The 27,524-nt window shown below is 39.7% G+C and overlaps 1 protein-coding gene across 1 annotated transcript in view; it reads left to right on the top strand.

Moving 5' to 3' along the window:
- Positions 1-27,524, top strand: part of SLC28A3 (solute carrier family 28 member 3) — a gene marked incomplete at both ends in the record, with an annotated part of 39,070 nt that overhangs the window by 8,484 nt on the left and 3,062 nt on the right. The window contains 14 exons of the mRNA XM_082301300.1: positions 3,184-3,266; positions 5,770-5,861; positions 7,269-7,458; positions 9,356-9,500; positions 10,862-10,975; positions 12,351-12,428; positions 16,986-17,066; positions 18,033-18,113; positions 19,097-19,222; positions 19,535-19,665; positions 20,436-20,604; positions 22,240-22,437; positions 25,129-25,210; positions 26,040-26,138. Of these exons, the coding sequence (XP_082157426.1) occupies positions 3,184-3,266; positions 5,770-5,861; positions 7,269-7,458; positions 9,356-9,500; positions 10,862-10,975; positions 12,351-12,428; positions 16,986-17,066; positions 18,033-18,113; positions 19,097-19,222; positions 19,535-19,665; positions 20,436-20,604; positions 22,240-22,437; positions 25,129-25,210; positions 26,040-26,138 (1,669 nt within the window). The remainder of the gene's footprint in view (positions 1-3,183; positions 3,267-5,769; positions 5,862-7,268; positions 7,459-9,355; positions 9,501-10,861; positions 10,976-12,350; positions 12,429-16,985; positions 17,067-18,032; positions 18,114-19,096; positions 19,223-19,534; positions 19,666-20,435; positions 20,605-22,239; positions 22,438-25,128; positions 25,211-26,039; positions 26,139-27,524) is intronic.

Below are 27,524 nucleotides of genomic sequence, written 5' to 3'. Positions count from 1 at the left end.
AATACTTGATGCAGTGGGTACTCATTTCTGCCTTCTATTGTTTTCTTGGATATGATCAGAGGCAGCAAAGGCATGCTGCCAAAGTGATGTCTCTGCTCTCAAAGTTGAATTAATTCCAGATATACAGTGATGGAAAGCATCACTAAGACTGTTCTGATAAGAACTCCTGGGAGCTAGATTGGGATCTGAGATCTTAGGAGAGAAAGGTGGTAGATGGTGCCTATACCTTCATCTTCAAAAAAGCCAGCAAAAAGGAAATTGTTAAAGCAAAAAATCCAAAAAGGGCTTTCAGAACTGATTGAAACTGTAGAAAATTGGAGAAAAGCAGTGGCATCTATGAAAGCCTGATTTTTGCCAGAGAAACCAATTTCCCACTGAAAAGGTTCATCTGAAAATATTCTGCCTCTGCTTGGTTCAAGAGTATTAGAGATGCATATATTCACACCAACAATTTCTCAGGCACTCTGTAACTGAGGCGTAAGAATTTATTTTCAGGGTCTTTACAACATGAACTTTGCAGTGTGTCCCTTTGCTGGCAGAAGTCCACATGCTCCATGCAGCCCTTAGGTAACTCTCAGCAAGGGCCAACACTCCCCAAGGGCCAGACCTGGTATCATGTTTGCCCATGAAAAAAAATAAAAGGGGTTTGCATCCATTCTCCCAATTTCCTTTTGTGTCTGCACACTTTCACAGAAAGTTGTCCTTGACTTCAGATTTTTTCAGCACCTTTTAATGTTATTGTACGTAAGTATTTGTGACAAAAAAAGGTTGACATAGTAATATTCTGAGCATATTTAAATACATTGTAAACTATGTGAAAATATGTAGATTGATGTTTTTGTAATTGAAATACTCAAAATGAAAAATAGGTTATATTCTCAAGACAAACCATATATTTCACAAATTTGGAGAGCCAGAGTTCAGGCTGTGAGTGACCAGGCACAGGGAGTATGTTGTGGCATGCAGGAAAGAGATAGAGGAGCATGGCCTGTCCTAGGCAGTGCAAGAAGTGGGGGCACTGGGAATGATTGTGGGGATGAAAGCAATATCTGTAGGACATGAGCTTCAAGCTGCAACCAGGAGAGTGGACACAGTACCAAAGGGAGCGTAGGTGCCTGCAAACATGAAAGCACAGCACTTCAGCCTGGAGGGCTGGGACTCTCTTGATTTATAATGCAGGTTAAAAAATCTGTGAGAAGCACTGATATGCAATATATCCCAAATTTAAGCTCAGGAATAAATGATACTTACATATTATCAGGTGTCCCTAAGATGAAAAGCCTACCTCGTACAGCCACTGAGAAGAGTACTGCCAGTTACCAAAAGTAATAGTAGCTTAGTAGGCATTTTTCAGGTTTGCTTTACTTCACAGTCAAGACCAAAGAGGGAAAGAAATTGAGTTTAGTGAAAATATGGCCATAAGTTGTAGTGGAGCTCCACAGAGCTCCACAGCACCCCACTCCAAAAACTGCAGCCAAGAGGACCAACAGACTCCTTCTGGTCTTACGCCGAGCTTTACCTAGGAGAGTGAACAGTGGCTTCCATGTACATTCTCCTCTGGTCTCACCATGCGTTAGTTCTGCCTTTGAGATCATCAAAGTCCGAAGACACTTGACAGGCTGAGAGAGACGTGGTTGTTCAGCTGTGAGAAGAGAAGCTCTGGAGATCCTGCTGTGGACTTTCAACACTTAAAGGGGGCTTATGAAAAAATAAGAGCAACTTTTTGTAAGGTCATGTAGTCATAGGACAAGGGGAACTGGCTTTAAACTGAAAAAGGGAAGGCTTAGATCAGATATTAGGAAGAAATTTTCTACTGTGAGGGTGATGAGACTGTGGAATAATTTGTCCGGAGAAGTTGTGGATGCCCCATCCCTGGATGTGTTCAAAGCCAAGCTGGATGAGGCTTTGAGAAACCTGGTGTAGTGTGAGGTGTCCCTGTCCATGGCAGGGGGTTGGAACTCAATGATCTTTAATGATCCTTAAGGTCCCTTCTACCCCAGGCCATTCTATGACTGTGATTCAAGTCTCCCTGGCAACTAACTGAGGGCTTTCCAGGACTTCTGGCAGCACCTGCAGGAGGACAGACAGACGGAATCCAGGGGCCAGGACAAGGTCTGTGATGGGCCTTGCTTTCCACAGCAGATGGGGGAACTGACTTGCTATAAACAACAGTGTCAGAGTAACAAAAGACAAACTCACTTGCAGATTGCCACTGCTCCAAAAGTGGCTGGGCAACTGTGGGCAGCTCCTCTGAAGAGAGTAGGAATGCCTGCCAGGCCAGACAAAGACTGCCTTTGTCTTGGCCATGGCCAGACACTCCAGGCCGGTCAGCTGGTCACAGTGCCCTGGCACGGTGTTCAAAGGGAGAGGCGTGAGGGCCACATGCAGGTACACTGCTGTCTTTGAACTCAATGGTCGCCTCCCCTGGGCCCTGGCCACTCTGCAGGCCCCACCACAGGTATGGAGGTAAGTAGCCACGGGACAGGGGCCTTCCTTGTACCCCACCAGAGCGGGGTGGGGGAAGTGGTGCACTGTGGGCATGACAGTCCCCACAGGTGTGCTGAGCAGCTTTGAGGGATTGTGCCCCTCCTGGCCGCCTAAAGGCAGTCCTCAACAGTGTGCAGGTCAGCCTGTAGTTGTTCAAAATCTTTAATACTGCCATGCTTGTGTGGACTCAGGTAGTGGTTTTTCTTAAGAACAAGTTTATTGGCTTAAACTTTTTAAAACACTGAGCCTTGTCCGATTTAACCAGTCTCCGTATACAAAAGTTCCATCATGTTAAAGTTCTGCAAAGAGAGAAACAACAAAACCAGGGGGTGTCTACAGGAGGTGCTGGGCAAGCTGGCTAATTTGCGGTTTGCGCTTTTGACCTGTATGCAGTAGTACTATCTATGAGGCCCTGCCCTCTTCAGCTCTGAGTAACACTGGTATTTTTTCCCCCCTTTATTTCCACTTTGAAAATGGTGTGGATGGCTTGGGAAATTCCTCAGCCTGGCTAAACACTGGGTTTTCCTGATACTGATCACAGAGTTGGTGGCAGATGAGAGAGGTGGAGCCATGCACGCAGTGCAGACTGGAAAGTCTAGAGACTGCTTCAGCCATCTGCCAGTGGGGATGCTTTTTCGCACCTTACTTAAGAAGAATAAACCCCTCTGACAACCTTGGCACTGATCTGCTTTCCAGGGGGATGAATACATCAATATTGAGAGTGATCTGCGTGAAAACAAATGTGCCTCCGTAGATGACGAGCAACCACGCTTGAAAGGGTAATGTGTTTTTGCATGAGTAAGTCTTCCACTCACTTCATCCTGGCCTAAGCAAAAAGCTGCCAGTGTTTCTACTTCTGGAGTGACAGCTCTAAATTTCACTGCTGTACCCCAGTGCTACATAGAGCTTTGTATTGCCTAGCAATTCATGTAATACAGAAACACAGCATGTTTAAAATTATTATACCTCACAAATGACATCTGTGCTTGTGGAACTATCCTTTTAAAGCCTTGCAAATTAAAGGAGCAATATTTTTTCTACTTTTACAATAACTTCTTTTCCAGTATTTCTAGAGCAGTGTTTTTCAAAGAGAGATCTTAAAGAGTGGTCTCTTTTGGGAAGTTAAAAATTCACTATTGTCTTTCAGTTTGTATAGCCATTTACTCCAGCACAAAATGAGAACAGAATAGCTGTGAAAAAAAGCCATATTAATGGAGAAAAGTTTTACATTTTGTTTGTACTACTCCCAAGTGATCACAGAGTGAAAACACACATCTACATTTTACTTGAGGATTAAGAGTTTTTGTGAAAATAACAAACCCTGTTTAAGGCATTAAAAAAGTTAAGACACAATACTTGAAATCATACTAAATGTTCATATGTGTCATTGATTTCTTTCAACAGATAGTACTGAATAGCCTGTGGTCTGAGACACAGCCCTTTTGAAAGATCAGTCTGTTGATAACACAGATTCACTGCACAAGTACAAGGTGTTAGCATTCTCTTCTGGAGTACATACACAAGAGAAAATTGATTTCTGAGTTGCAAAATGCAAGCAAGAATAGTTTTGACATATATAAATATTTCACATTAATGTGCTTAAGTGAGACCTGTTTTTTCAACATCTTCAGTTACATTTCAAGCCTCTGGGATCAACTTTCAAAATAGAATGTTTCCTTAGTAAATTAACCATATTTCATAAGGAACATATTTCTTCTGCCACCTTTCAGAACGGAGCTGCATATTTATGACATATGCGTCTAATTATTTAAGATATCCTGGTACCAAGGTGATAATAGTCTAAATTAATAAAACAAGGAGAGAGAGATGTTAGATAAAAGAAGGAATTACAAGAAATTGTAATCTGAAAGTAACAATTTTAAATCACAAAGGAGTCATAAGGAGCAGTAACAGATTGTAGATAGTATTTTTTCCTTTTCTTGGGTGATGGACGAGCCATGAATTTAATGCCTTTTTCATCTATTTGTCTCTCATTTCTCCTTTTTTCTTTTCCTGTTCTATCTAATCTTTCTGCTGAGATTGGATAGATAACCTAATGTTCCTACAAGTTAGAAAAAAAAAGGCTATGATTTGTGAAGCAAGAGGAATTCCCAGAACTGAAATTGAAGTATCAAGAGCAATCAAGATTTCTCAGAGAACCTATTACTCTTTGTACTTGTGAAGGAGTGTGTTCCTGCTCTGTTCTTCTGAGTGCTGATATAATTTAAATTAATATTTCTTTCTCTCAAATGTATTTCAAATTAATTGAATTTTTTTGAGTGCAAAAAAGAAGGCTATTCATGCTGGATTTCAGTGTGCATCTAGCTCCAGCTGCATTTATTTTCCAAACAAGTACAGTCTGGATAATTAGCATCTCTAAATATAACACTGCCTTTATGGACTGGGAATGTGAGGCACTGCTTTAGGGATGTGCCTCTCTAAAGCAGTGCCTCTGAGATGACAGAGCCATAGCTGAAATTTTTTTCCAGCTTGCACAATATGAAGGTGTTTATTTAGCCACTGCTTTTGTAATTGATATACGTCCACGTCACCAGCATATTTAACATCGGAAATCTGTGTTGAATTAACTCCCTTACCTCTCTTTCCCTAGGTTTCAACCTTCCTCATGAAATCACGCTGTTACCTTTAGTGAGGAAAACAAAGTGAAATACGTTATAATTGGAGGAACTGATACTAGAGCATGACATTCAAATATAACAAATAAAATTGTCATGAGATGACGAGATGAAAAGTTAATGTAATAACTACAAAATTTTAAAAAATCCAGAAACATCTATGCACACTGTAATAAGGTTTTATTGGGCATTGTTTATTTTACACACACACACAAATGTTAGGCCTTCACAATTACAGCAACACTACTGTTCTGCATAGCAATGCTGGGCTGGCTGTATTAGCAGACTTTGTGGGTCTAGTAACGAACACTCAATCTTTACCTACCCTACTCCGTTTGCACTAACCCCATTAACAGATCTCTTCACAGAAGAGCTGTACTTTAGAGGGTAGGAGAACTGGCCTGCTGACTTCGCCCCATTGCATTACAGATTGTCCCATTACATATCTGCCGTATTTCATTTTTCACTTGTCCAACATCAACCCGAAGAAGTCCCTCTCAAAAGACACTTCTTATCTGTCACTTTGAGATCCAAATTTAACCCTTACCAAGCTCAGTGAACTCCAGTGGAGAAATTTTGACCAATATAACACAATTTTCCGCTGCAAAAGCTTACGTTTCTGTTATTTGTTAATTTTTTTTCCTAGGCTCTTAGAAAAAAAATATGACGAAGTCTGCGAATTTTGCAAGAAACATAAAACCAGAATTTATTTTGTGGTCTATGGAATTTTAATAACAGGTACAGTATATGTTACACCCAGGATTGCTGAAGCCTTATTTATTTACTTGTATGAGATTATAGGCTGTGCAGTGTCTTTGTCTGACATAAAAACTCTTGACTGTCTTTAAGAATGTGTTTCAAAGTAGGTAAGAATTTAGTCCCAGAGAAAATTCCAGATTGCAAAACCTGCACATTCCCAAACATAACAAAAGCACAAATCTTGCTAAACTGCTTCTCCAGCATGTTTAAAGTCTGACTAGCAATTAAACTTGCGATAACAGGATAGTTCAGACTTTGTGTCTACTCTATCACCAGCGACTCCAAAATTACGATTTCAGTAACTTGTCCAAAACCATGAAATCACATTAAAAACAGTCAGCCACCTAATAGGACTGGACTTAAATCAACAGGCTGGAAATGAAAGTTTTCTCTTCTGACCCATATTAGTCAATAGTCACAGCAAATTTTTTCTAGAGTAAATGTACTTAGACAGTATGCACTGCAAAATAATTCAGATACTCTTCTTTCTCCCTTTCCTAATTTGCAAGCAGGTTGGTTTGTTTCTTTCCACTTCACCAAGTTTGTTTTTGAGATCTTCCTGCTTGACTACTGGGAACCCAGAGACTTGAAATATGTCTGTGAGATAGGCATCAGCACACCAGAAGGGTTATAAAAGTGCTGCTTGCATGCTGAATATCCTACCCTCATAACATCATCTTGTCTTGCTTTGTCATAGTACAGACATGTTCTGGCTCAAGAGAGTGAGTGACTTCTAAGAATATGTCAAGATTTCATATATTAATTCCATAAAAAAACCAACTTGCATTACAAAAATCAGTAGTCCTTCTTCATTATTTGCCATAGACAAAATCAAATTATTCTTTACAAAAATGGAATATTTTTTTGGCCAGCATTTATCACCAGTGAACCTGTCAAATAATTTCATAACTACTTTATGAAATAAATTACTTTTAAGCTTCACAATTACTTGGAAAGGTCATCAATTCAGTCAACTGACATATGTTTGTAAGTATTTGTTTCTAGTTTTATTGGGCAAACTCATCCTCTTTTGAAAAATGGAAAAAGACTCATGCTCTTAATTCATACTTTTTACACAGGGAAGAGAAGTTCTATAGATGTGTTTTATTTTCTCGAGTGATTAACATGTTTGATATGAATTTGCCTTGGCAAAAGCGTATAACCTGCTTTGATAGAATGAAAGCCACCTTTCATATCAACGAGCATATCATAAGCAACAACACTATTCACAGAAGCAAAATTTTTCAGTATTTAGTCTGAGAGTCAGAAAAGCACCAAAAAGATAAACACGGGCCTGACTTTGATCACATCTTATAAATTTAAGGTTTGATCCTGTTTTTGAAAAGACCAACCTAACTGACATGTATATTCTTGTTTCTGTGACAGCATACTTGGCAGTAGTTATTGCAGCCTGCAGTTTGAATTTTCAGAGAGCTTTGCCACTCTTTGTTGTCACTGTCCTAGCCATCTTCTTCATCTGCTGGGATTTTTTAATAGCTAAGTATGAAGACAGAATTGCTGCGCTCTTTTCCCCTGGAGACAGATATCTGAAAAAACAGTGGTTTTGGTTGAAATGGTAAATATTAATTACTTTCTATTTATGTGGAAGGACAATGCAGTAGTCAAGTTACCCCTATGATTTTATTTCAACTTACTCCCCCATAAACACAAGGAGATGGGTCAATCATACATATCTCAATAATACAGAATAATTCAGTATTTACCAGTTTATAGATATCAGGAACACATTCAGGATTTCAATACAGTAGTTAGGGATCAAAAGTCTTCACAGAAAGAGTAGAAAAATACCATGAATTGAGGCAGAACACATTTGTGGTTCAAAGAGAATACGTTCACAAAAGTCCATGTGTGTTGCTGGCTTTTGCATTCTTTCTGCAAGCCAGAAAGTGCTTCACTGTTCAGAGAGCTGTTAGGTTTATTAAAACCTTAATTCTAACATATGCAAACTGCTAAAGATTGGAGTGTATTATCTAGATACTGCTTTTCCACATATCTCCACAGCAATTTTTACTTGACCTTCAGGAATCAAAACATGCCAGCCAGATTTAATGTCATAATAAGGTCATATGACCTTAATTTGGGATAGTAGACATTCATCTGGTAGATAAATGGTAAATAATTAGACCTGTCAGATAGTTATTTCAAGTATTCATGAGCAGTGATCAGGGATTTTGAAGTTATCCCCGGGAAAATGAGGAGACAAGGAGCCTTATAGACCAAAGAAAAGACCAAATGAAATCTCATTAAAAAGGAAAGCTAAATTCACAAGCTACCTTGTGTTTCAGCTAGATTACTACTAGCTGAGAGACAAAGAATTTTAAGGAGGAGTCATTCTCAGTGCATGAAATGTCCCAGATTATTCTTAAGATTTAAAAATGGTTTTGCTAAGAAAGGTCCTATAGAGATTGTGGTCCTTCTCCTCGGGAGCCACATTAGAAAGCAGTCACACAGAAGTATTTCCATTAGATGATCTGACAGCCTCTCTGGGAGGAGGAGCAAAAGGAACAGGAGAGCCTCGAGAAGCAGATGGAACAAGTTGGGGCAGTAAGTGCCATTTTACCTGGGCTGCAATCCTTAAATTGTACATACACAGATTAGGTGCTTAACTGTTTCCTTCCAAGAGACAGAAAGTCTCTCATGTGTAGAAAGGGTTACTCAGCATTGCAATGGCCAAGCCATTTTGTGGAGTTTGCCTGCAATGTTTTCAGTCCACATCTAAAAATGGAATTTATGTACCGAGGTACCACTGAAATCAGTGAAAGCTTACAGTTAGACAAAACTAGCATTAAAGATCTGGGACTGTGTTTATATCCTCTCTGTATATGGGATGATGTATTTTGTTGCCTTCCAGGCTGTTGTTGTGGTAATTACCTTCAATAAATAAGCTTAACGTGGTTCTGATAGTGGGGACCATAGAAACACTGAAACACAGATGTACACGTCTCTTGCCACTGTTTCTGAGCGAGCTGAGCAGGCCAAAGGGTTACAAAGAGCCATTTACAGCCTGCTCCTCAGTAGAGTGTGCTTCATAGCCCCACCAGCTAAAGAGCATAGGGCAAGTTGTAAAAACCACAGCCTGTCTTGCCTAGAACTAAAGAAAGACTCAATAAAGAAAAGGAAGGAAGGGAAGGAAAAGAAGGATGAAGTGAGAAAGAAAGATATCACACTTCATTTAATAGAAATAGCACCCCGACAAGAGTAACTCATGCTTTTTTTGGGTTTCCCCCCATACTCTGCCTTGGGGGACATTTCTTCCAGATGTCACCAAGGATGCTGCCAGAGGTGCATCAGCAAGGGCAGGTTCCTGCTTGTACAGAGCTACAGGTTTCATACAATACGTTGTACAAAGAGTTTATTCACAAACAGAGATCCAAATGTTTTGGGTACAGGAAGGGAAAGAAATATCCCAAACAGCTTTTTCAGGATATCATGATGCTTTTTTTTTTATCTAGGGTGTTGTGTGCAGCTCTTATTATAACTATAATTTGCTGGCTCATCTTCGACACAACAAAACAAGGATCCCGTCAGCTAATCTCCTTTGGTGGGCTTGTGATGTATGTTCTCCTGATGCTTATCTTTTCCAAATATCCAACCAGAGTGAGTATTTATTCCCTGACGGGCCTTTCAGGAATTTTCTCATTCTGTGTCTAAAAAGCTATTCCCCTACCCTAGCACCAAGTCTAGTAAGAGTAACAAAATGTGGGGAAGTAAAAATATAGGCTTGCCTGAGACTAAGCACCGTATTTAATTTCTGAGGAAAGTAAATTTGCTGTTGGGGAGCATGCGTGGGGCTGTACCAACACTGGTCTCTCACTATTTTGGGAAGCAGCTGCCCATCTTTTGTTCTAGCCGTGATACAGGTTGGAATACATTTGCTCCTGGAGTATCAGTGCAAGCTGAGATAGGCCTTTTCCATGTTTTCACCCACAGGAGCCTCACCACAGTCCTCAGCACATCACAGTTATTTACTTGAGGACACCATCATCACATCAACACAAATAGCATGGAACCAGAGATATGATAGACTTGTATAGCTCTTAACCCCTCACAAGTTTGTTTCCCACTGCAAATTCAGCAGCTGAGGCTGAGCTGAGATCCTCACCTTTTGCTCACCCACTCCCATAGGCTTGTAAATGCCATTTATTTTAATTTTCCACCAGAAATGTCTACTCTGGTTTGCTGTGGTATTACAAAGGGCTTAGGTCAGCCACCACAACTACCACCTTAGCTTTTACTCCTGTTGGCATGCCTCACATACCTCTGCATGCTTTCATTAACCATATATCTATTGTCCAGGTTGTCAGGTTTTCCCAATACTTTTCAATATGTCTTCTCTCAGTGCTGAGACTTTCTTAACAGGTGAAGTCCTCTCAGCAAGGACTGATGAGCTTACCCCATCCTTTGCAACTGCTGCCGTCTCCAACTGAGGTGAAAACTCATACTCCGAATGCTTTGTGCTCTCCCATGAGTCCTCATTACACCTAATTGGTTTGTGTTACTCAAATATGATCTGATTAAATTAGAGAACACCATCTCAGCTTTTTGTCTTGTAAGTAATTTGATTAAATTTTACAAAACAAAGATGTGTTCTGAGGCAGCAGAACAGGAATCATCAGTGTAGTGAAGAGGAACTCATCATAAGCAGCCACAGTTTTTCCTATGACTGCCTTTATATGATGAACCACAGTACATAACTGAGTAGTTCTCAGGTATCAAAAGTCTTTAAAGCTAGTGGACAGAAGCAGAGTTGAAATTACCCAATGACAAACCCTATAAAAATATCTCCTTATTTTCTGTCCAGATATGTGAAGATCCAAGTCCCCTACAACCTGTTTTGGCAGCTGCACCTGTCCTGCAGTATAGTCAGGCAATACCCTTACATTATTTAAACAAACATCCAAAGTAAACTATTATTTATTTAAATAACAAGCAGTTTCTTTATTTTTCTGTCTGTCTAGGTTGCTTGGAGACCAGTATTTTCAGGAATAGGAATGCAGTTTATTCTTGGGGTTCTTATTCTGAGGACCAAAGTGGGTTTTGATGTATTTAACTGGCTAGGCATTCAGATCCAGGTAAGCTATTGAGCAAAATCCTTACTTGTTTAATATAATTTTCTGTCTTGAAAGTCTTAAATTATATGAACAGTCTGTTCAAGGATCCATTTGTCCCTTGATTTTTTCTTTTCTTGAGGAAAAATGGATTCTCAGAAAGGTAGTTGACTTCCTGAATTCAACCTTCTTCTCATTTGTTTTTTGTTCCATTAATACAGTGGCCAGAGTAATCCCATTTATTAATGTCTTTACCATCATTGGGCTGAAGTTGTAAATTGGCATTCTTGAAACACAAACTACTGTTGTGCCAGGGCACTTAGAAATGGCTCAACTCCAAATCATCCTTGCAATAAACATGATATGCTGAAAAGCCTTGGGATTTAGGGCACAGCCCTAATTATCTTGAGAGCAGCAACATTCCTGGCACCCAGGACATTTCATAGTCCTCATAACATATAAGAAAATTAATTCAAATACATACAGGTGGCAAAAACCACATCTGCATGCCAGAAGGGATCTCTAAAAAGTGGATGGGATGGGATCTGTCCACAGATGTCTCTGCAGACACAAAATTTTTTTAAAAGTCTCGTACTGTGAACTAATGAATAAGCAATATCCAAAATATAGATCAGAGAGTACCCCCCTGAAGGACGTTCAGACTTTTCACCCCAGGGATACTATTCTCATGGGTGTTCTTCACAGGTAATTAAGCACATGTAAAACCAGACAGTGCAGAATGTACTGCCTCTGTGTGGGAGCAAAAGCACAGATCTGACGTCTAATCTGCAGGCAGTGGGAGTCAGCTGGGTTTTGTCACCAGGTTTGCAGTTTCTGACCGAAGCAGGTCTGGTGCCCCCTTTTGTTAGCTTCATATTTTTATGTCTTACAGTCTCTCCTGTCAGAACTAATTACGGTAGCTATTATAAACTGTATTTTAACTCCATTTTAAACTGTATCATTAGCACATATATTTGCATTAGAAGTATAAAAATGCACCACCGGATCAGAATTAAAAAGTAGAAGATTCCCTTAGGCTAGCTCTTAGCTACACCTTCCAAAACTCGTTACTTCAGCCATCAAACCTCCATTTTAAGCCGTGTAGTTTATTTTACCTATTTACATCAGATGGAGCATAGGAATGCACCAGCGTATTTGGATTAAAGAGTAAATGTTTCTTTCAGTGTAGCTTATGGCCTCTATTTTGTCGGGTACTCAGCAGAGCACAGCAGAGATCCTCAATTCAGCCAAACACAGTCAGCGAGGCCTGGACCCATACAAATCAGAGCTCAATCTTCTTGTACCTCACCAAATTTCTGCAAGACAACTAGCAATATTTTCTTGGGTTTTGGCAGGTACCCAGGGTTTATGGATAAGTTATTTTGCTTTCTGTCCCTAGACTTTTCTGGAGTACTCTGATACAGGTGCCAAGTTTGTGTTTGGTGACAAATACATGGATCACTTTTTTGCTTTTAAGGTAAGACGGTTGTTATATACCATATGTGGCAGATAGACAGTGGTAAGAGGAACAGTATAGCTGGGAAATAAATTTATTTTGTCTTGTGATACCTATGTAGTAATCAGAGAAATCAGCAGACAAATTATGCCTTATTATGTGACATTCTGAATAGAAAATTTGGGAGCCCTTTCATTCTCTGCTATACACTGAGTTAGATTGCACTTATTTAGTTTAATTATAACAACGTATATTGCATGTAGACAGAACTTTGGCATATCTCTCTACAAGGAATAGGTTAAAAGGCTTGTACCTGGCCACTGAAAGAAATATTACCTCCTACCTATCTTCCCTACCTCTCCATGAGTAAAAGTGCTCTACCATGCTATGTTGTTGTACCTTTAAGTGCTGTGCTGATCACTGCCTCACAGACATTCCCCCTGAAGAAGTGTAGAGCCTAGATGTGTATTTATTCATGCTTGGGAGAAGAGCTAGAAGCTCCCTTAGAAAGAAGAATTACATGATACTACATTATTGTTGCATTAGTAAGATCACAGAGAGATTTCCCATCTTTCTCTTAAGAGACCTAAGAAACAGCTGGAATGCAGTTCATCTGCTTTGTGATCTCTAATCTGTACCAGCATCCTTCCTAGTTTTGGTCTGAGAAGTCGCTCATGCCACAATGCCTGCTTAGGTTCGAATTAAGAACATATAAGTCAAAAGAAACCCCAAACCCCAAACCAACCCAAATAACAAATAAATAAACCCCAAACAAATAAGAAAAATGTATCAGGACTTACTCAGAGACCATTCTTTTGATATTTCAGATACCTGACCATGGGCTTATATGCCTTTTATCTTATTTTTTTTCTTGAGGTGGTATTCCAAACTAGATATTCTTCAAACTTAGCTCTTTCATTACTTGAGAAAGAAGCTGCTATATGTAAAATAGCCTGCTACTAAGAATAGTCAGAACATCTTAGAAGGGAAAAAGAAATTAGGCATTTCATCAATAAATATGAATTACATTTTAAGAACAGTACTTTTGCACCTTTAGTTTCGCTTTCCAGGCTCCTCTCACTTTTACTCTATTGAGTACTCAAATAACAATTTTTATTTCCAACTACATGTTTTAGGGATTAAATTATTTAATTCCCACACCCCTGTGTTATTTTTTCTGTAGTTTTTCACAATGCCTTGAATATGAATATGATTCTTTCCCAAGGTGACTTTTAGTGCCTTAGTGATGATGCAAAATACTTTGCTTACTAAAGCCATAACTAGGGACCAGACAGCCCTAGTTTGCTTCTGTGTAGGCAAACATCCATCAGTCTTATGCTATGGTTCAAGCCAGCAAAACCATGGTATTTTTAGAAGATTATAACAGGAACAAGTAGATTATTCTCACACTGAAAAACAAGAAAACAAAACCCATGAGTTGATTTTCAGAGCAACACATATATATATGTGTGTATATATATGGCAGACAAGTGTACAGCAGAGCCAAAACATGTTGCATCTGCTCCTCCTGTAGACAGGGAATTCCCTCTTCCAACAGCAGTGAGTGACAGCCAGCCTCTTCTCTCTTGAAACACTTGTCATTTACTTAGACATTAAGTTGGTCCAAAGTGGTTCTTTATATCTTTCAGATATTTTATGGGCTTTGCATGTTGTGATGATCTCTCCAAATCTTGCCCCAAGATACTTCAAAGCATCCTCCAAAGACAGTGCTTAGCTCCTGAGAGATTAGACAAGGGACAGGATATGTCTTTGCAGAAAACTCAGAGTCCAGAGAGTCCAGTTGTATCCATACTGCATCCTTAGCAATATGCAGGGACACATCAGTTTTCTGCCAGGTGAAGCAGACATGTTACCAGAGCAGACACATCCCATATGTGCATATGCACACCTGTATGGGTTCTGACCTGGCCCACCAGTACCCCAGTGCCTTTGAGCACACGGTTCTGGAAGCACTAATTAGTCAAAAATGCACGCATTTACATACATACACTGGGTTATTTTAGATGTGTATTTGTGTATGCAGATGCATTGTTTCAGAATTCTGAAAAAAAACCACTTGCCCACATAAATAAGCACTTCCAAGCAGTTAACTAGATGGAAACGGCCTTTTAGTACTTTGTCTTCTATCCTGTTGACTACAAAAGGCAATGTTTGCTTTGAGCAAAGAAGAAATAAGACTTCTGTTAAATCTTTAGCTTCTTTTTAACACCAGGAAAATTTATGGTTCCCTGAGAAAGGCTTTGCTTTGAAGGTCAAGCTTTAGGAGTGTATGAAAAAGCAGGATGTTCCTTAAACATCAATAGCAACTTCTTTAAAGGAAAACAAGGAAAAAGTTAAACATCAAGCCACAAATGGGAGGGGAGTTGAGAACAGCCAACAATTTTAACTCCCTGCTTTGTATGGTAATAACAAAAGAAAGGCAGGGGAGAAAGATATTTGTTTTACTGATCTAAAACTTCTGGTATTACTGCATGGCAAACTATCCCTACAGAATCACAAAAAGATCAAAGAACCAAACTTGAGAAAGCAGCATTATATTAACCTGTTGAACAGCACAACAATATTGGTTAATTGCACTCTGTCCTTTCAATGAAAGGTTCTGATCATCAAAATGGAGTTTCTAAATGTTTATCAAAATTGTTCATAGTACCAGCTCTCCTCTAGAAAGGCATAGCGTCTGTTTACTGAAAAGGCCTAAACTAACAAAGTGGTTTGTTGTTTTTCATTCTGTTACTTGATTTTGTTTGTAATGCATTATGTCATTAGTGAACACACATGAAAGCTTATGTGGCTGTGGGAAAATGACTGAGGCCCTGTGGACTGGTAACTGGAGATACATTTAGAGGAAACTGAGGGGTTATATTAGCATCTTAACAGGAATTATAATACACGGTAAATCACGGTTGCTGCTCCCTGCATGGAATATGGTTGGCACATGACTTGAAACCTCTTCCACGATGATTCGCCATCATCTACTAAGGGGGATGACATGGAGGGTGAAGCAGAGTGGAGACACCACGGCCAGGCTCTGTGGAAATCCTTGCAGGGAAGGGATCTTGGTGGTACATTGTAGCTGATAAGCCACATACCAACTGTCAACCCGGGGAAAGAAGGGAAGATGTCCCACTGCTGAGCCAGCAACTGTGGCGAAATCCCTCTCCTTTGATGAACTTGCTTCATTAAAGCCTAATAATAATATTAATGCACACATCCATGTCAAAGTTACCCGTCCCCGAGGTACTGCCACCCCTCAATGGGATGGTCTCTGCATTATTTTTGACTGTATCTTTAAAAGCGAAGGGAGACAATTTTACACTGATCAGTAACAAAGGTATGTATGACTAGAGTCACTCAAGCTGCACGTAAACACGAAGAAATATTATGTAAGTTAAGAATGGAGGAAAAGTTAGGGAACACCCCATCATAGCTGCTGGCATCTGTTGATGGGCTGAACCTGTCTTCTTTCCCATAGGAACACCTACTGGGTAAGAACCAGACTCTAAGCACCCTGACTACTTTTACTGGGGATTTGAGCATGTCTGTGTATTCCTTTAAGTATATTTTTGCAGTCAGATACTATCATCAACAATCTTCAAACCTTAACCTGTCATGATTTTATATTAATAAAGAGTGTTATCCTATAAACTGTTAGTGTGAATCCTTCATAGATGCTAGCAGTTGCCAGCAATGGATAATACACTAATAAAGGGAAAGACCTGCTGAGAGGTCTCCCTTGTGCTGGTGGTGTGTGTCCCTGACTAAGACAGTCAAACCACCCTCCAATCCAGCAGGACTGCTCAATGAGGAGTCCCCCTAATGGGATGCTGACAAACTGATCAGGTACAAGGGTCTTGGCTTTCCTGGGACACTGTCAGACAAATTAAACACTGAGGGTCACATAAATCTCTCTACATTAAGGGTTGAGGAAGCCTCACCTTTTCATGCAACAGTGATACTGTTTTAGCTGTAACTAATCTGTCTGACTAGTTGTGGACTTTGGGAGAATTTTTCTTTCTTTTGTGTATTAGCATAGAAGTGGTGGGGTCCTGTATATTTAACATACTTGAGAATCAAGTTATATTAGTTTTATTCAGCATGGAAACCCAACAGATTTAATAATCCATCAGACAGTGGGTTAGGCATTCATGCAATTCTTTTAAATTATGTTGAAAGAAAGTATTTTTCAGTTTCCAAAGTAAGAGATGGATATTCACATTTCATATTTAGTAAGTATATACCTTTAAATAGATTCTGTTTAAAGAATGTAAATGTTTGAACTAACTTAAACATGGCTATAAGCTAACATATATCATGCTAAACCAGACAGTTTCAAAACAATCACAGTTGTGTTAGAAAACAATATAGATAAAAGAAAATTACTTACTTACAACACAATCAGGAAGGTCAAAAATTTTACAGCTAAGAGTAAACTTTAAGATCACTTTTCAATACCTGTAAGTACAACTCCAAAAGCAGGATTCCCTTTTCAAAGATGAAATGGCCTAAAGGACAGGAAACTACTCCAGAAGTTTTAATGATCTTGTGTCTTCAAACCAGGTACTGCCAATTGTGGTTTTCTTCAGTACGGTTATGTCTATGCTTTACCACGTGGGATTTATGCAGTGGCTTATTGGAAAGGTATGCGTTTTTACCAGTTAGGTGCTCATTTGGCTAGTGTGGGAAACGTTTTGAACACATGCAGAGGAACCTAGCCTGGAAATAGTTCCAAATATTACCATTGCAAAATCTTAATTGGCATCACATACCGCATTTTCTGTCTGTCAGTCTGGTTTCATTGCTTATGTCATATTAATTGTTAGATTTCCCTGGCTAGCCTTAGCATTCCTCAGGTGCCATACTTGCTTAAATCTTCCTTTTTGCCTGCCCTTCTCACAGCCCTCAAAGTGCAGGATGGAGATTAAGTCACAGACAGTGGATTTCTGCTAAGCATTTCAGTAGCAATTGCATATACCTTCCTATCACAGATACCCAAATAAGGTCAAAGCAGGTTCTTCAACTCATTCTCCTAAGTGTTCGTTTCTGTCAGCATCTATGTGTAGTGCTAGTGTCTACTAAGATAAGATCTGTCCAGTAAAACTATCATATGAGGGAAAAGATCTTCCTCTATGGTGGTCGTTAAACCTTATTTAAAGATACTCCTAAATTAAAAGTACTTTGCCCTTTACATTCATAGTACTGTTATATAAGCACCATGAACCTCACCTAGCACCTGGTGTGCTAAAATTGCAATGAGGCAATTTTAACCTTAATCTAAATTTCATATTTTTCCCCTTCATATGATCCAAGTCTCTTTGGACAAGAACATAAATAATAAGAACACATGAAAACATCTGTTTTGTTTAATTTTGTTTAACATTTTTGTGCCCAGAAGGAGCCTGGAGTACTCTCAGTTCTGTTAAATTGCTCTTCCTCTATCTTATTTTAAGATGTAATAATTACATGAATGTGCTACACCTTGGAGCTGAAATCATAACTCAGGAAGTATTGTAACATGTCTCTGAACTCTTAAATCGATATGATTAACTCAAGAAGGTCATGGAACGGGCAGAACAAATTTTTGTTTATTTTTTTAAATCATTTTAGGTTGGTTGGATAATGCACATTTTCATGGGGACAACTCCTGTTGAGTCTCTGGTAGCTGCGAGTAACATATTTGTGGGACAGGTGAGTTGGAGCACAGAAAAACATGCTAACACAATACTACAGAATATAGGGAAATAATGCTGCTCATTGAGCATTTGTGTATTAAAAAAAATCTCTTATAAAGCCAGGATTCCACTACAGCAAGTCTAATGTTGATTTCCAAAATTGCAGTATGTTCCTATGTTGGCAGTGATGCACAATGGAGTGGATTTGGGAAGCGATATGTTTTCCCAACAGAAGGTCAAGCATAAATGTAGGTGATAGGTCTCCCTACCAGATTACTCCAAGACCATGAAGAAATGAGAGTTTTAGGGTTCTTTTTCAATTGAAAAGGCAAGTGATATGAAAAGACAGCATGCAAAGCAGGCCAAGGGCAGGAGAGAGAGAGATGATGCAGAAAATTAAGATCCAGGGTTAGCAGTATAAGGCCTTATCCACCAAATGAGTGGACAGCATCTAGTAGACCACTTTAATGGGAAATGAGTGAAACCCACATTTACAACAATATCTGTCAAAAGCTTAAAAGCAATGTAGAAAGATCAACTATTAACATCCAAGTACAAATGCAATATTGGCATGATATTTAGCAGTGGTGCATCACCGCATCCCCCTGCTTCAAGGTTTAGGGTAGTACCTCTCCATGACACTGCCTCCAGAATGTGCTCACACGCATGCCAGAGGGGCATGTTTCACTTGACTAACAAACAGCCTTATCTGTGGCTGTCCCTAAGTGACTCAGAATTGGAATAGAATTTCTTGACAATTTCATTGTGCCTTTCAGGGAGACAGTAAACCAGCCAGAATTGTCTTCAGACATTCTCCTTCTTGGGATAAAAAATCCCCAGTCTAATGAAATTTGAGTGCTTGTTAGCACTAGGATTAACTAGTCAAAGACACCTAAGAAAGTGTGATGCAGACACTCATTTTTTCTGCCCTGTTAATAAAAGAAATCTTTGGGATTTTATTAGGGATTTCTTAATTTGATACTTGTTTTTCACTTCCAGACGGAGTCTCCTCTCCTGGTACGGCCCTACTTACCATACATCACCAAATCTGAACTCCATGCAGTCATGACAGCAGGATTCTCAACTATCGCTGGAAGTGTCTTAGGAGCATATATTTCTTTTGGGGTAAGACAGGGGAAGAGAACTAGAAAATATCTGGTTTATCTGAAATGTTTTAAGTATGTAGCCCAGCTAAAATGCTTTGAAAATGTCTCCCTCAATCATTCTCACTGTTTGTTTCTTTCTTCTCTGAAGGAATTAACCACAAAAATTCCTGGTCTTCTGACAGCTCTTTCTCTTTTCCTTACGAGAAATAAGAACTTTTGATGACCTCCTGTAGAAAAAATCATTCAAACAATTAACCAATTTAATTGCTTTCCTCCATGTTTGTGCATGATATGGTTATCATGGAGTATTTTCTATCACCTGGAATTTTAGGTTTCCTCCTCCCACCTGCTGACTGCTTCTGTCATGTCAGCACCAGCATCATTAGCTGCCTCCAAATTATTCTGGCCTGAAACTGAAAAGCCTCTGGTAACTCTGAAGAGTGGCCTACAAATGGCAAAAAGGTAAGCTGGTCCAGGTACTAGTTAATACTACTGCAAAAATGAGTTTTGGGAAAGTAACTCCTCACACATAAATTTTAGGGAGATTACATAGTAGGTGTGCAAACAATAAATTAATTACAGACTAGTATACTGCAAATGGTTGATTTGTGAATTCAGGTGAGTGTGCCCAATAACAATCTAACATATGCCAAGGACCTGGGCCAAACTGTAAACTCTCCAAAGAAAGAGGGAAATACCTACCTGAGGACCTGCCAGGAAGCTTTCCCATTTGTAATGTTGCTGCCTTTTTTCTGTAATGAATTTGAAAATACAAACATGTAAAAGCAAAGGCAGAGCAATCATTTCAACAACAGCGGCAAACTTGTTGCCCATCTGCAGGGAGACTTCTCTTAAGAAGGACAGGCAAAGCAGAAAGGTTTGTAAGGATCTGTTCCTGAACGGCCCAGGCATTTCTACAAGGGCTGCATGGAAGAGGAACAGTGACGCTCCCTAATCCCAGCAGTGCTACAGTTTTGAGATCTGATCCATATCTTGCCCAACCCTGAATGTACCAGAATTCATCCTCAGGGCACCACAAGCATATGCTTCAAGTGTCTGCCATGAGGACAGGGAAATCCTACTTCACCTCATAATTCTTTTTCATTATTTTCTCTATGAGTGAACAAACTGTTTCAGTACTAGACTTTTAATCAAGTGCGTGTACATTTTAGTTCTATTATTTGTTCTTGAGTTTAAAGATGTTCACACTGTTTTTTTCTTCACTGGCAAAGTGAATCAAAGAATCTGCTGGAAGCAGCCAGTCAGGGTGCCTCTACCTCCGTTGGGCTGGTAGCAAACATCGCCGTGAATGTGATCTCCTTCCTTGCCCTGCTGAGCTTCCTTGACTCAGGCCTTTCTTGGGTGGGCAACTTGTTTGACTATCCACAGCTGAACTTTGAGGTATGGTCTCCAGGTCCTTCATGCAGCTTGGATACATGCATAATTTGTCTTTCTCAAATTTAAGTGCTTGTGTGGTTTGTTTGTAGGCGGTTTTTTTGTTGTTGTTTTGTGTTTTAACATGATCTAAACCCATATTTCATTTGCATGTTCTGAAAGTTTTTTAAAGTAAAATTTTTGCCATAAAAGTGTTTCTGTATCTATTAGTCCATATATAGTTTCCCTCTGTGGTGTTCTTTCTAACCCTCAAAGTATGTTTACACAGAGTATGCTAGCACCTGCCCCCTCTGACTTGGCAGTGCAGCAGATCTGTCAGTTACACACCTGCCAAGCCATTAACATCTCCTTCAGCTAAATATTAAAGTGGCTTTAGCTTCAGAGAATCCCATCAAACCCTTAATGCTTGCTAGGTTCACTTAGATGGGGACACTGGGGCAAGGCTGGACTTGTCTGGAACCAGACTTGATATCTCCTAGTTCTCAATACAATTACAACATAAAACTGTACCCAAATCACTCAACTGAGCAAAGGGGTTTCAAACAGGACTTGCGTTTAAACCTAGGTCAATATGTGAATTTTTACCCAATGCAACTACCTTGTTTCAATGGTTTGGGGCTTTTTGTTTTGCAAGACCCTAATAAAAGCCCTGTGGGAAACATGGATATAACTTGTGTTAAAGGTGCTGCAGAAGTGAATAGTCAGTCACAACAGATCTGGCTTCAGCAATACTAAGTTTTTACCCTGGTGAGCTTTCAAGACATCTCACTGCACCCCAAACACCCACAGCTGAGGAAAGGCACAAGTATGTGCCTCAAGCATACTTATGCAAAGGCTGGTATTTTAATAACTGCTGGATGGTGCAAGATATGGACAGGTAGATAGTCCACAAAGAATTGAAACACACAGACATGATGCATGCAGTCATTCTTCCCTTAGGAGAGACACTAACGTAACTTTTTGTGGGCAGAGAAACCAGCCATAAATAGTAACTGCTTTAAGACCTCCATTACATTCCCTAAGGACAATCTGACCAAACCCTTTCACAACTGGAGCTATTTTCTCCCATATAAAAATAAGCTATACTGTGAATGGGATTTCTTTTTCAATTTGCATAGATCTTGTAATGCCAGGAAAAAGTAGGTACAGCTTTAATTGTATCAGATGCACAGTTTTTATGCAGAGACAACTCTTTTGTTTACGCTGGTTGGAGTCCAATAACCTGATAATTAAGCATGTTCATTAACACATTTGATTTAATCAGGAGAAGAATTAGAATTCTCACTTCTCTTATCAGCTCTTTTAGTTCAATCTTCCTTCTTGTCATCAAACACTTTGCCTAATTTGAAGCCCTATTGAAGGGAAAAAAGGCACAGAAACGTTTGTTTTGTTTTAGATATAAGATTAGGGACATATATAAATATTTTGTTATATCTAGAGTCTGGATTAGTATTTTAAAAGTTACTCAAGCATGCCTTACTATTAAAAACTCTCCCAGAGTTATTGCCAGCAGAAATTCAAGGCCAGTTTTCCTCTGCTAAAACAAAACCATCTTTATTTTAAGTTTAGGAAAGTTACTGCATGCTGTTGTTCCTTGACCAACAATATCTCTTGACCTGCTTTGTCTTATACATTCTGCAGAACATTTGTGCGTATGTCTTCATGCCATTCTCTTTCATGATGGGAGTAGACTGGGAAGATAGTTTTATTGTCGGTGGACTACTGGGTTACAAAACTTTCTTCAATGAGTTCGTAGCTTATGAACGCCTTTCAAAACTGATTCAAAACCGAGAAAAGGGTGGAAGCATGTACATTAATGGTGTGAAGCAGTATATGACAGTAAGTAACATTTTCTGTTCTACAGATTAATTTGATCTAATACTTCAATGTTGAAACTCAACTTGTTTTTTAATACGGCCATAAAATGGTTGCATAATACTCTTAAGATGTGTCTTTGAGTGACAGAGTTCAATTATGAAAATGCAGCATTCCTCTGTGAGGCTGCCATGATTTTCACTGCCCTAGCCATCTTGAATAAACATAGAAACAGAAAGGCATGGGTTTGGGAATTTGCAGTGTCCCACAGGACACTGCACTTAAGACAAGGCTTTCTTCAAGGCAACTTTCTTCTTACCTGATTCTTAGCACTTTCCTATGAGCTACTCTCCCAAGAAAACCCCAAGGAAGAACTTGAGGATCCTCCTGCCCTCAGAGGTTTGTCCGAGCATTAAACTTGAGGAGAGGCATCCAGCAAGCTCCAGTAGGCAGCATTACTGGCACACATTTGTGTAGGCTGTTGTTCCCTCTGCAGAGGACAGTAACAAAAGACATGTATTACATGGCACACACCTCCCTTGACACACTGAGTCCAACCAGTCTCTCTCAGGTGAGCTTTCCAGCCTTGTCCCACCTTTCATTCACAGTCTACCCAACCGACCTGTAACTGTTACTACAGTGCCCTGAGGAAGGCAGCGCTAAGGGCATCCTAGGTGTGTGTGCACGGGGCCAAAGGTCATGCAGTGATCAAAGCTGACCTTTGCAGACATGACTGCTCCACCCTCTGGCATTCACATGCACAGCACATGCTGAATTCTTCCTGAGCACAGGCAATGAAAACCATGATATCCAGCTTTTCACCTTCATTGATCCTTCTTTCTCAAATTGAGACAGATCGTCACTGTAGAGAAATCCTGAATTAGAAAGTATTTTGTACAGCTCTTATTTCCTTATTTGAATCAGATGGGATGCTGTGGATACCTCTTATATTAAAAACCAAACCCACATTCTTGACCACTTGCATTCCTGATTAACAGAACATATTTCATATGTGGAGGTAGAAAGCCAGATGGTCTGTCAAATATTTGCACCCTTGCTTGAACATCCATTACCAGTGTTCCTGAAATTGTTGGCAATAGGGTCCTGGGCTAGAATGATCTTTGATATGCCCTGCTATAGAAGTGCTTCCTTCTACTATGTGAATGTGGCACTGAATTCTTGTATGAGTGAATAAGGTTTTTTTAGCCTGGAATGCAGCCTTAAAACACAGATCCTAAGAACTCTGTTTCGCTCTGTTTTCTTTTTCCCTTTTTCTTTTTCTTTTTTCTTTTTCTTTTTCTTTTTTCTTTTTCTTTTTCTTTATCCTTTTTCTTTTTCTTTCTTTCTTCCCCATAAGATGTCATATAGAACTTTCACATTCACTTCTAATACCTGTAAAGAGCTGTATTAGCTTCCCTGGTGAAAAAGCTCTGAAATACATAAACAATTTTGATTCATAATGCTGGTAAAAATTGGCTGGTAACCATCATAATTACAGCACAACAGTTCAGATGAGGGTGTGCTTGCCTTCCATTTTTAATTTCTCTTCAGCTTCAGAGCTCTCTAATTCATCCACACACAGATTTTCACTCAGACTGAGCAAACAAGTGTCTTCACCTGAGTCATTAATTACACGGCTTCCTGTTTTCAGAGCTAGGAAAGTGCAAATGAAAGCAGGGAAATCACAGTACACAGAGGTTTTTCTAGGAAAAGCTGGTAGAGTGGGTACTTGAAAAACATTTTCCTGCATTTGTGCAGATTGATTGAAAGTATCTACAAATTGATGTTCATAAAAGAGGAATTAAACCAGGGAAACTTCTAATAAACAGGAAACCTGCCAGAACACTCACTCATTTTCAGCTTGAACCTAAGCCACAGTAAATAGGAATTCAGAGCTTCCAGGGGGACAAATTCATTTGTTGAGATATGTTGCCTCCTTTCTCAAAATGTTTGAACTACATTTGTCTGAAGGCCCACAAGGTTTGTAGCCTGATTTCATCTAAAGCCATTTTGTGTCCTGTGAGGGTCCCTCCATGGAGGCAAAGGCCAACTTTATCTCTGCTCTGAGGTCCAGGCTTAGCTGGTGTTACCCAGGGGGAGAAGGGGGGTGGAAGTCAGTATGGGAATTGTTAATGGGAATTCCAAAATCATGATGTTCCTCTCTGCCTGTTAACACCTCAATGTACCCACTTCCTAGGAGACTCATTTGCCTTCTCCACACAGGGTGGAGCATGCACAAAGCAGCTTTGTACATAGAGCCCGCTGCTTCTTCAGGGACAAAGAAGTCAGGGATACATACCAAAACTTTAGGTTCCAACAGAGTTTTATAGAGGCATCCAGCTGTGAAAAACAAGTTGTGTTATAGCTCTCTGACTCATACTTTCAGAAAACAGAAGCTAAGTTGCCACTAGTAAGATCAGATGATTTTTTTTGTCTTTAATTATTAGTACTCAATTCAAAAAGACACAACAATATACGTGAAAGATAAAATCATCACATGGCTTATGAGTCCTCACATGGGCAGTGGGTATAAAAGCCTGTGACTTTCAAGAAGAGAATAAGTCTACCTTTCTGAAAGCCACACCTTGGGTAACAACCAAGCAAAACAGAATGATTTTAGTACTCGGAACCCTGAGCCACAATGCCGTGTTTTCAGACCTTTAAATCACAACGAGCTGTTTCAAACCACTCAGAGGGTTTGTGTTTGTTTTTCAGGTTCGCTCTGAAGTCATCGCCACCTATGCTCTTTGTGGGTTTGCCAACTTTGGCTCCCTGGGACTGGTAATAGGAGGCCTGAGTAAGAACCTCTCTCACAGATAATTTGTTTGTCAAGCAAATCCCAAAGAACGCACTCAAAGGAACAGGCTATGGGTGAAGCTTAGCAGCTTAGGGGCTGAGCAGCTGCTCTGCCAAGGCATAGCACTCAACTGAGAATGGAAGGGCACACAGAGGGGTACAGGCTTTGGTGTGGAGGTACTGGGAGAGGTGTTGAGGCCAAGGAGAAGGAACCAAGTCCTTCTGATAGCCCTCCCTGTTTAGCCCTCAAACATGAGCCTGAGCTACTACTACCCATGAGCTTCAGGAGAAGCAAATCATCTCCACAGTGTGCTGGTTTGAAAGATGAAGTTGGCTATTTCCTGTAAAAATATCACATATATGCAGTAGGCTTATAGGGAAAGAATAAAAGTAAAGGTTTTCAGATCTCAATGGAAGAAGAAAAATTGAAAAACCATCTGAGTTCCTCACCAGGCAGCTAGAATTGCTGGTGGTCCTCTTTACCCAGAAGCCACAGTGGACTCTGCAGTGCCAGCAGTGGGACAGCATAGAGGAGCAAGACCCAGCCATGGGGCCAGATGCATCGAAGGGCATAGTCATCCAGCACAGACATGCAAACTGCCAAAGCAAACAGAAGTTACCATTTTACATATAAGTCACCCTCTTAAGAGAGAGAGGCAACACTGGCACTTGGCCTTCAAACAGCCCCCTAAAAAGTGCTGCATTTTTCTTCCATGTTTCCCTTAGTTCAAACTGCAGGGTGGGAAATTCCTCCTGTGGGGGCAAAAGCTGTCAGGTTCACCTTCCTTATATGTATTTCTGCTTGACATACACTTTATTTTTCTTCCTAGCAAGCATTGCTCCCTCAAAAAAGAAGGAGATAGCCGATGGTGCTTTCAGAGCAATGATTGCGGGGACTGCAGCCTGTTTCATGACGGCCTGTGTTGCAGGTACAGTGCTGGGGTTTGGTGTCCCCTACAGTCTGTGACCACTACATGGCAGTGCACCAGCACCAAGCTATATCCATCTGGGCTGCCCCTGTCACTCAAACACAAGTATATCTTTGGGTTTGGCAGAATTAAAAGTTGATACGAGACAAAAGGTTCTTGAAAGCTAGAATATGAAAAGATGTAAAGATTGTAGTTCTCCCATTATGCCTTTATTTTGGGAGGGTGGGAGGTATGGTGTTTTTGGGGGGGAGTTTTTTGTTTTTTGGTCCGTTTTTTGTTTGTCTGTGCAGATCACATAACTCATAAACAAAGCAAGTTACAGATGAATTACATTCCCTCCTCCACAGCACTAGATACCAATACAGAGAACCAATTCTGGAAAAGAAACAGAAAAGTGAAATGAAGGAGTGAAAGAGTGAGGAGGAATCTAAACAACTCTTTGTCCTAGTGTTAAATCAATATTTTGAGTGGATATTATTTCCACAGAGCATTTAGACTAGTGAAATGGTCCTAAATGGGACTCCACAGCTGATCCTTATTTTCAAAATTTCACCCTTAATCTGAATGAAGAATCACAATGCAACAGTCATTTTAGGGAATAAATTAAAAGAACATATAAATTATTCAAAAGATTAATTAATTGATATGTTTCAATAGGTAAAATTTATCCTCAATATTTAACAATTCCTTTTCAGCTCTCTTACGTGAGCATGTGATACACAAAATTTTATGATAAAGATTAAAGCACTTATATTTCAACAGTGAAGAAAGATCTTGCTATTTTATGTAGCTAAAAGCACTGTCTGTTTCTACCACAACCTCTCTATGCCTTTGTGTTCATGGTAGCAACAGAAACATACACATTTTAATGATAAGCCCACACTGTTTTCTGAAGGCTACAGAACTAGCACACCTGAAATAACATCAGTCTCTTAACTATCCATAATATTTTAATACATGACACTACTCTGCATAACTGAGGAACCAGGAAGCCCTACTAAAATGTGTCATTTCACAATACTGATCTTAAGAATAATATCATGAACAGCCACTGGGAAAATCTCCCCAAAATAATAGAATCTCCTTTGGAAAGAAAATTGCATTCCACTCAGTCTTGCTATGGCAAATGCTTTCCTTATGCTCAGGAGAAAGTAGAAAAGCCAAGAAATTTCTATTACCCCAGTTAAGATAAGAACATATTAAAAATGTGTCCACAACGCTAAGGTTCCACAACGTTATATAGAGAAGGAGGTATCACTTTCATACTTTTGTGTCTCCCTTACTCCAGTGAATGCAGACATTACTATTTGTAGGAAATTTTGGAGAACATCTAGCAAAGCAAACTATTTAAAACAAAATAAAAGGTTCTGTATTTACTTGCACTGC

Source organism: Coloeus monedula, assembly GCF_965178545.1.
Source record: "Coloeus monedula genome assembly, chromosome: Z".
NCBI classification, from domain to species: domain Eukaryota; kingdom Metazoa; phylum Chordata; class Aves; order Passeriformes; family Corvidae; genus Coloeus; species Coloeus monedula.
Note: the sequence above shows the minus strand (reverse complement) of the source record. Positions and strands in the feature narration are given on the sequence as shown.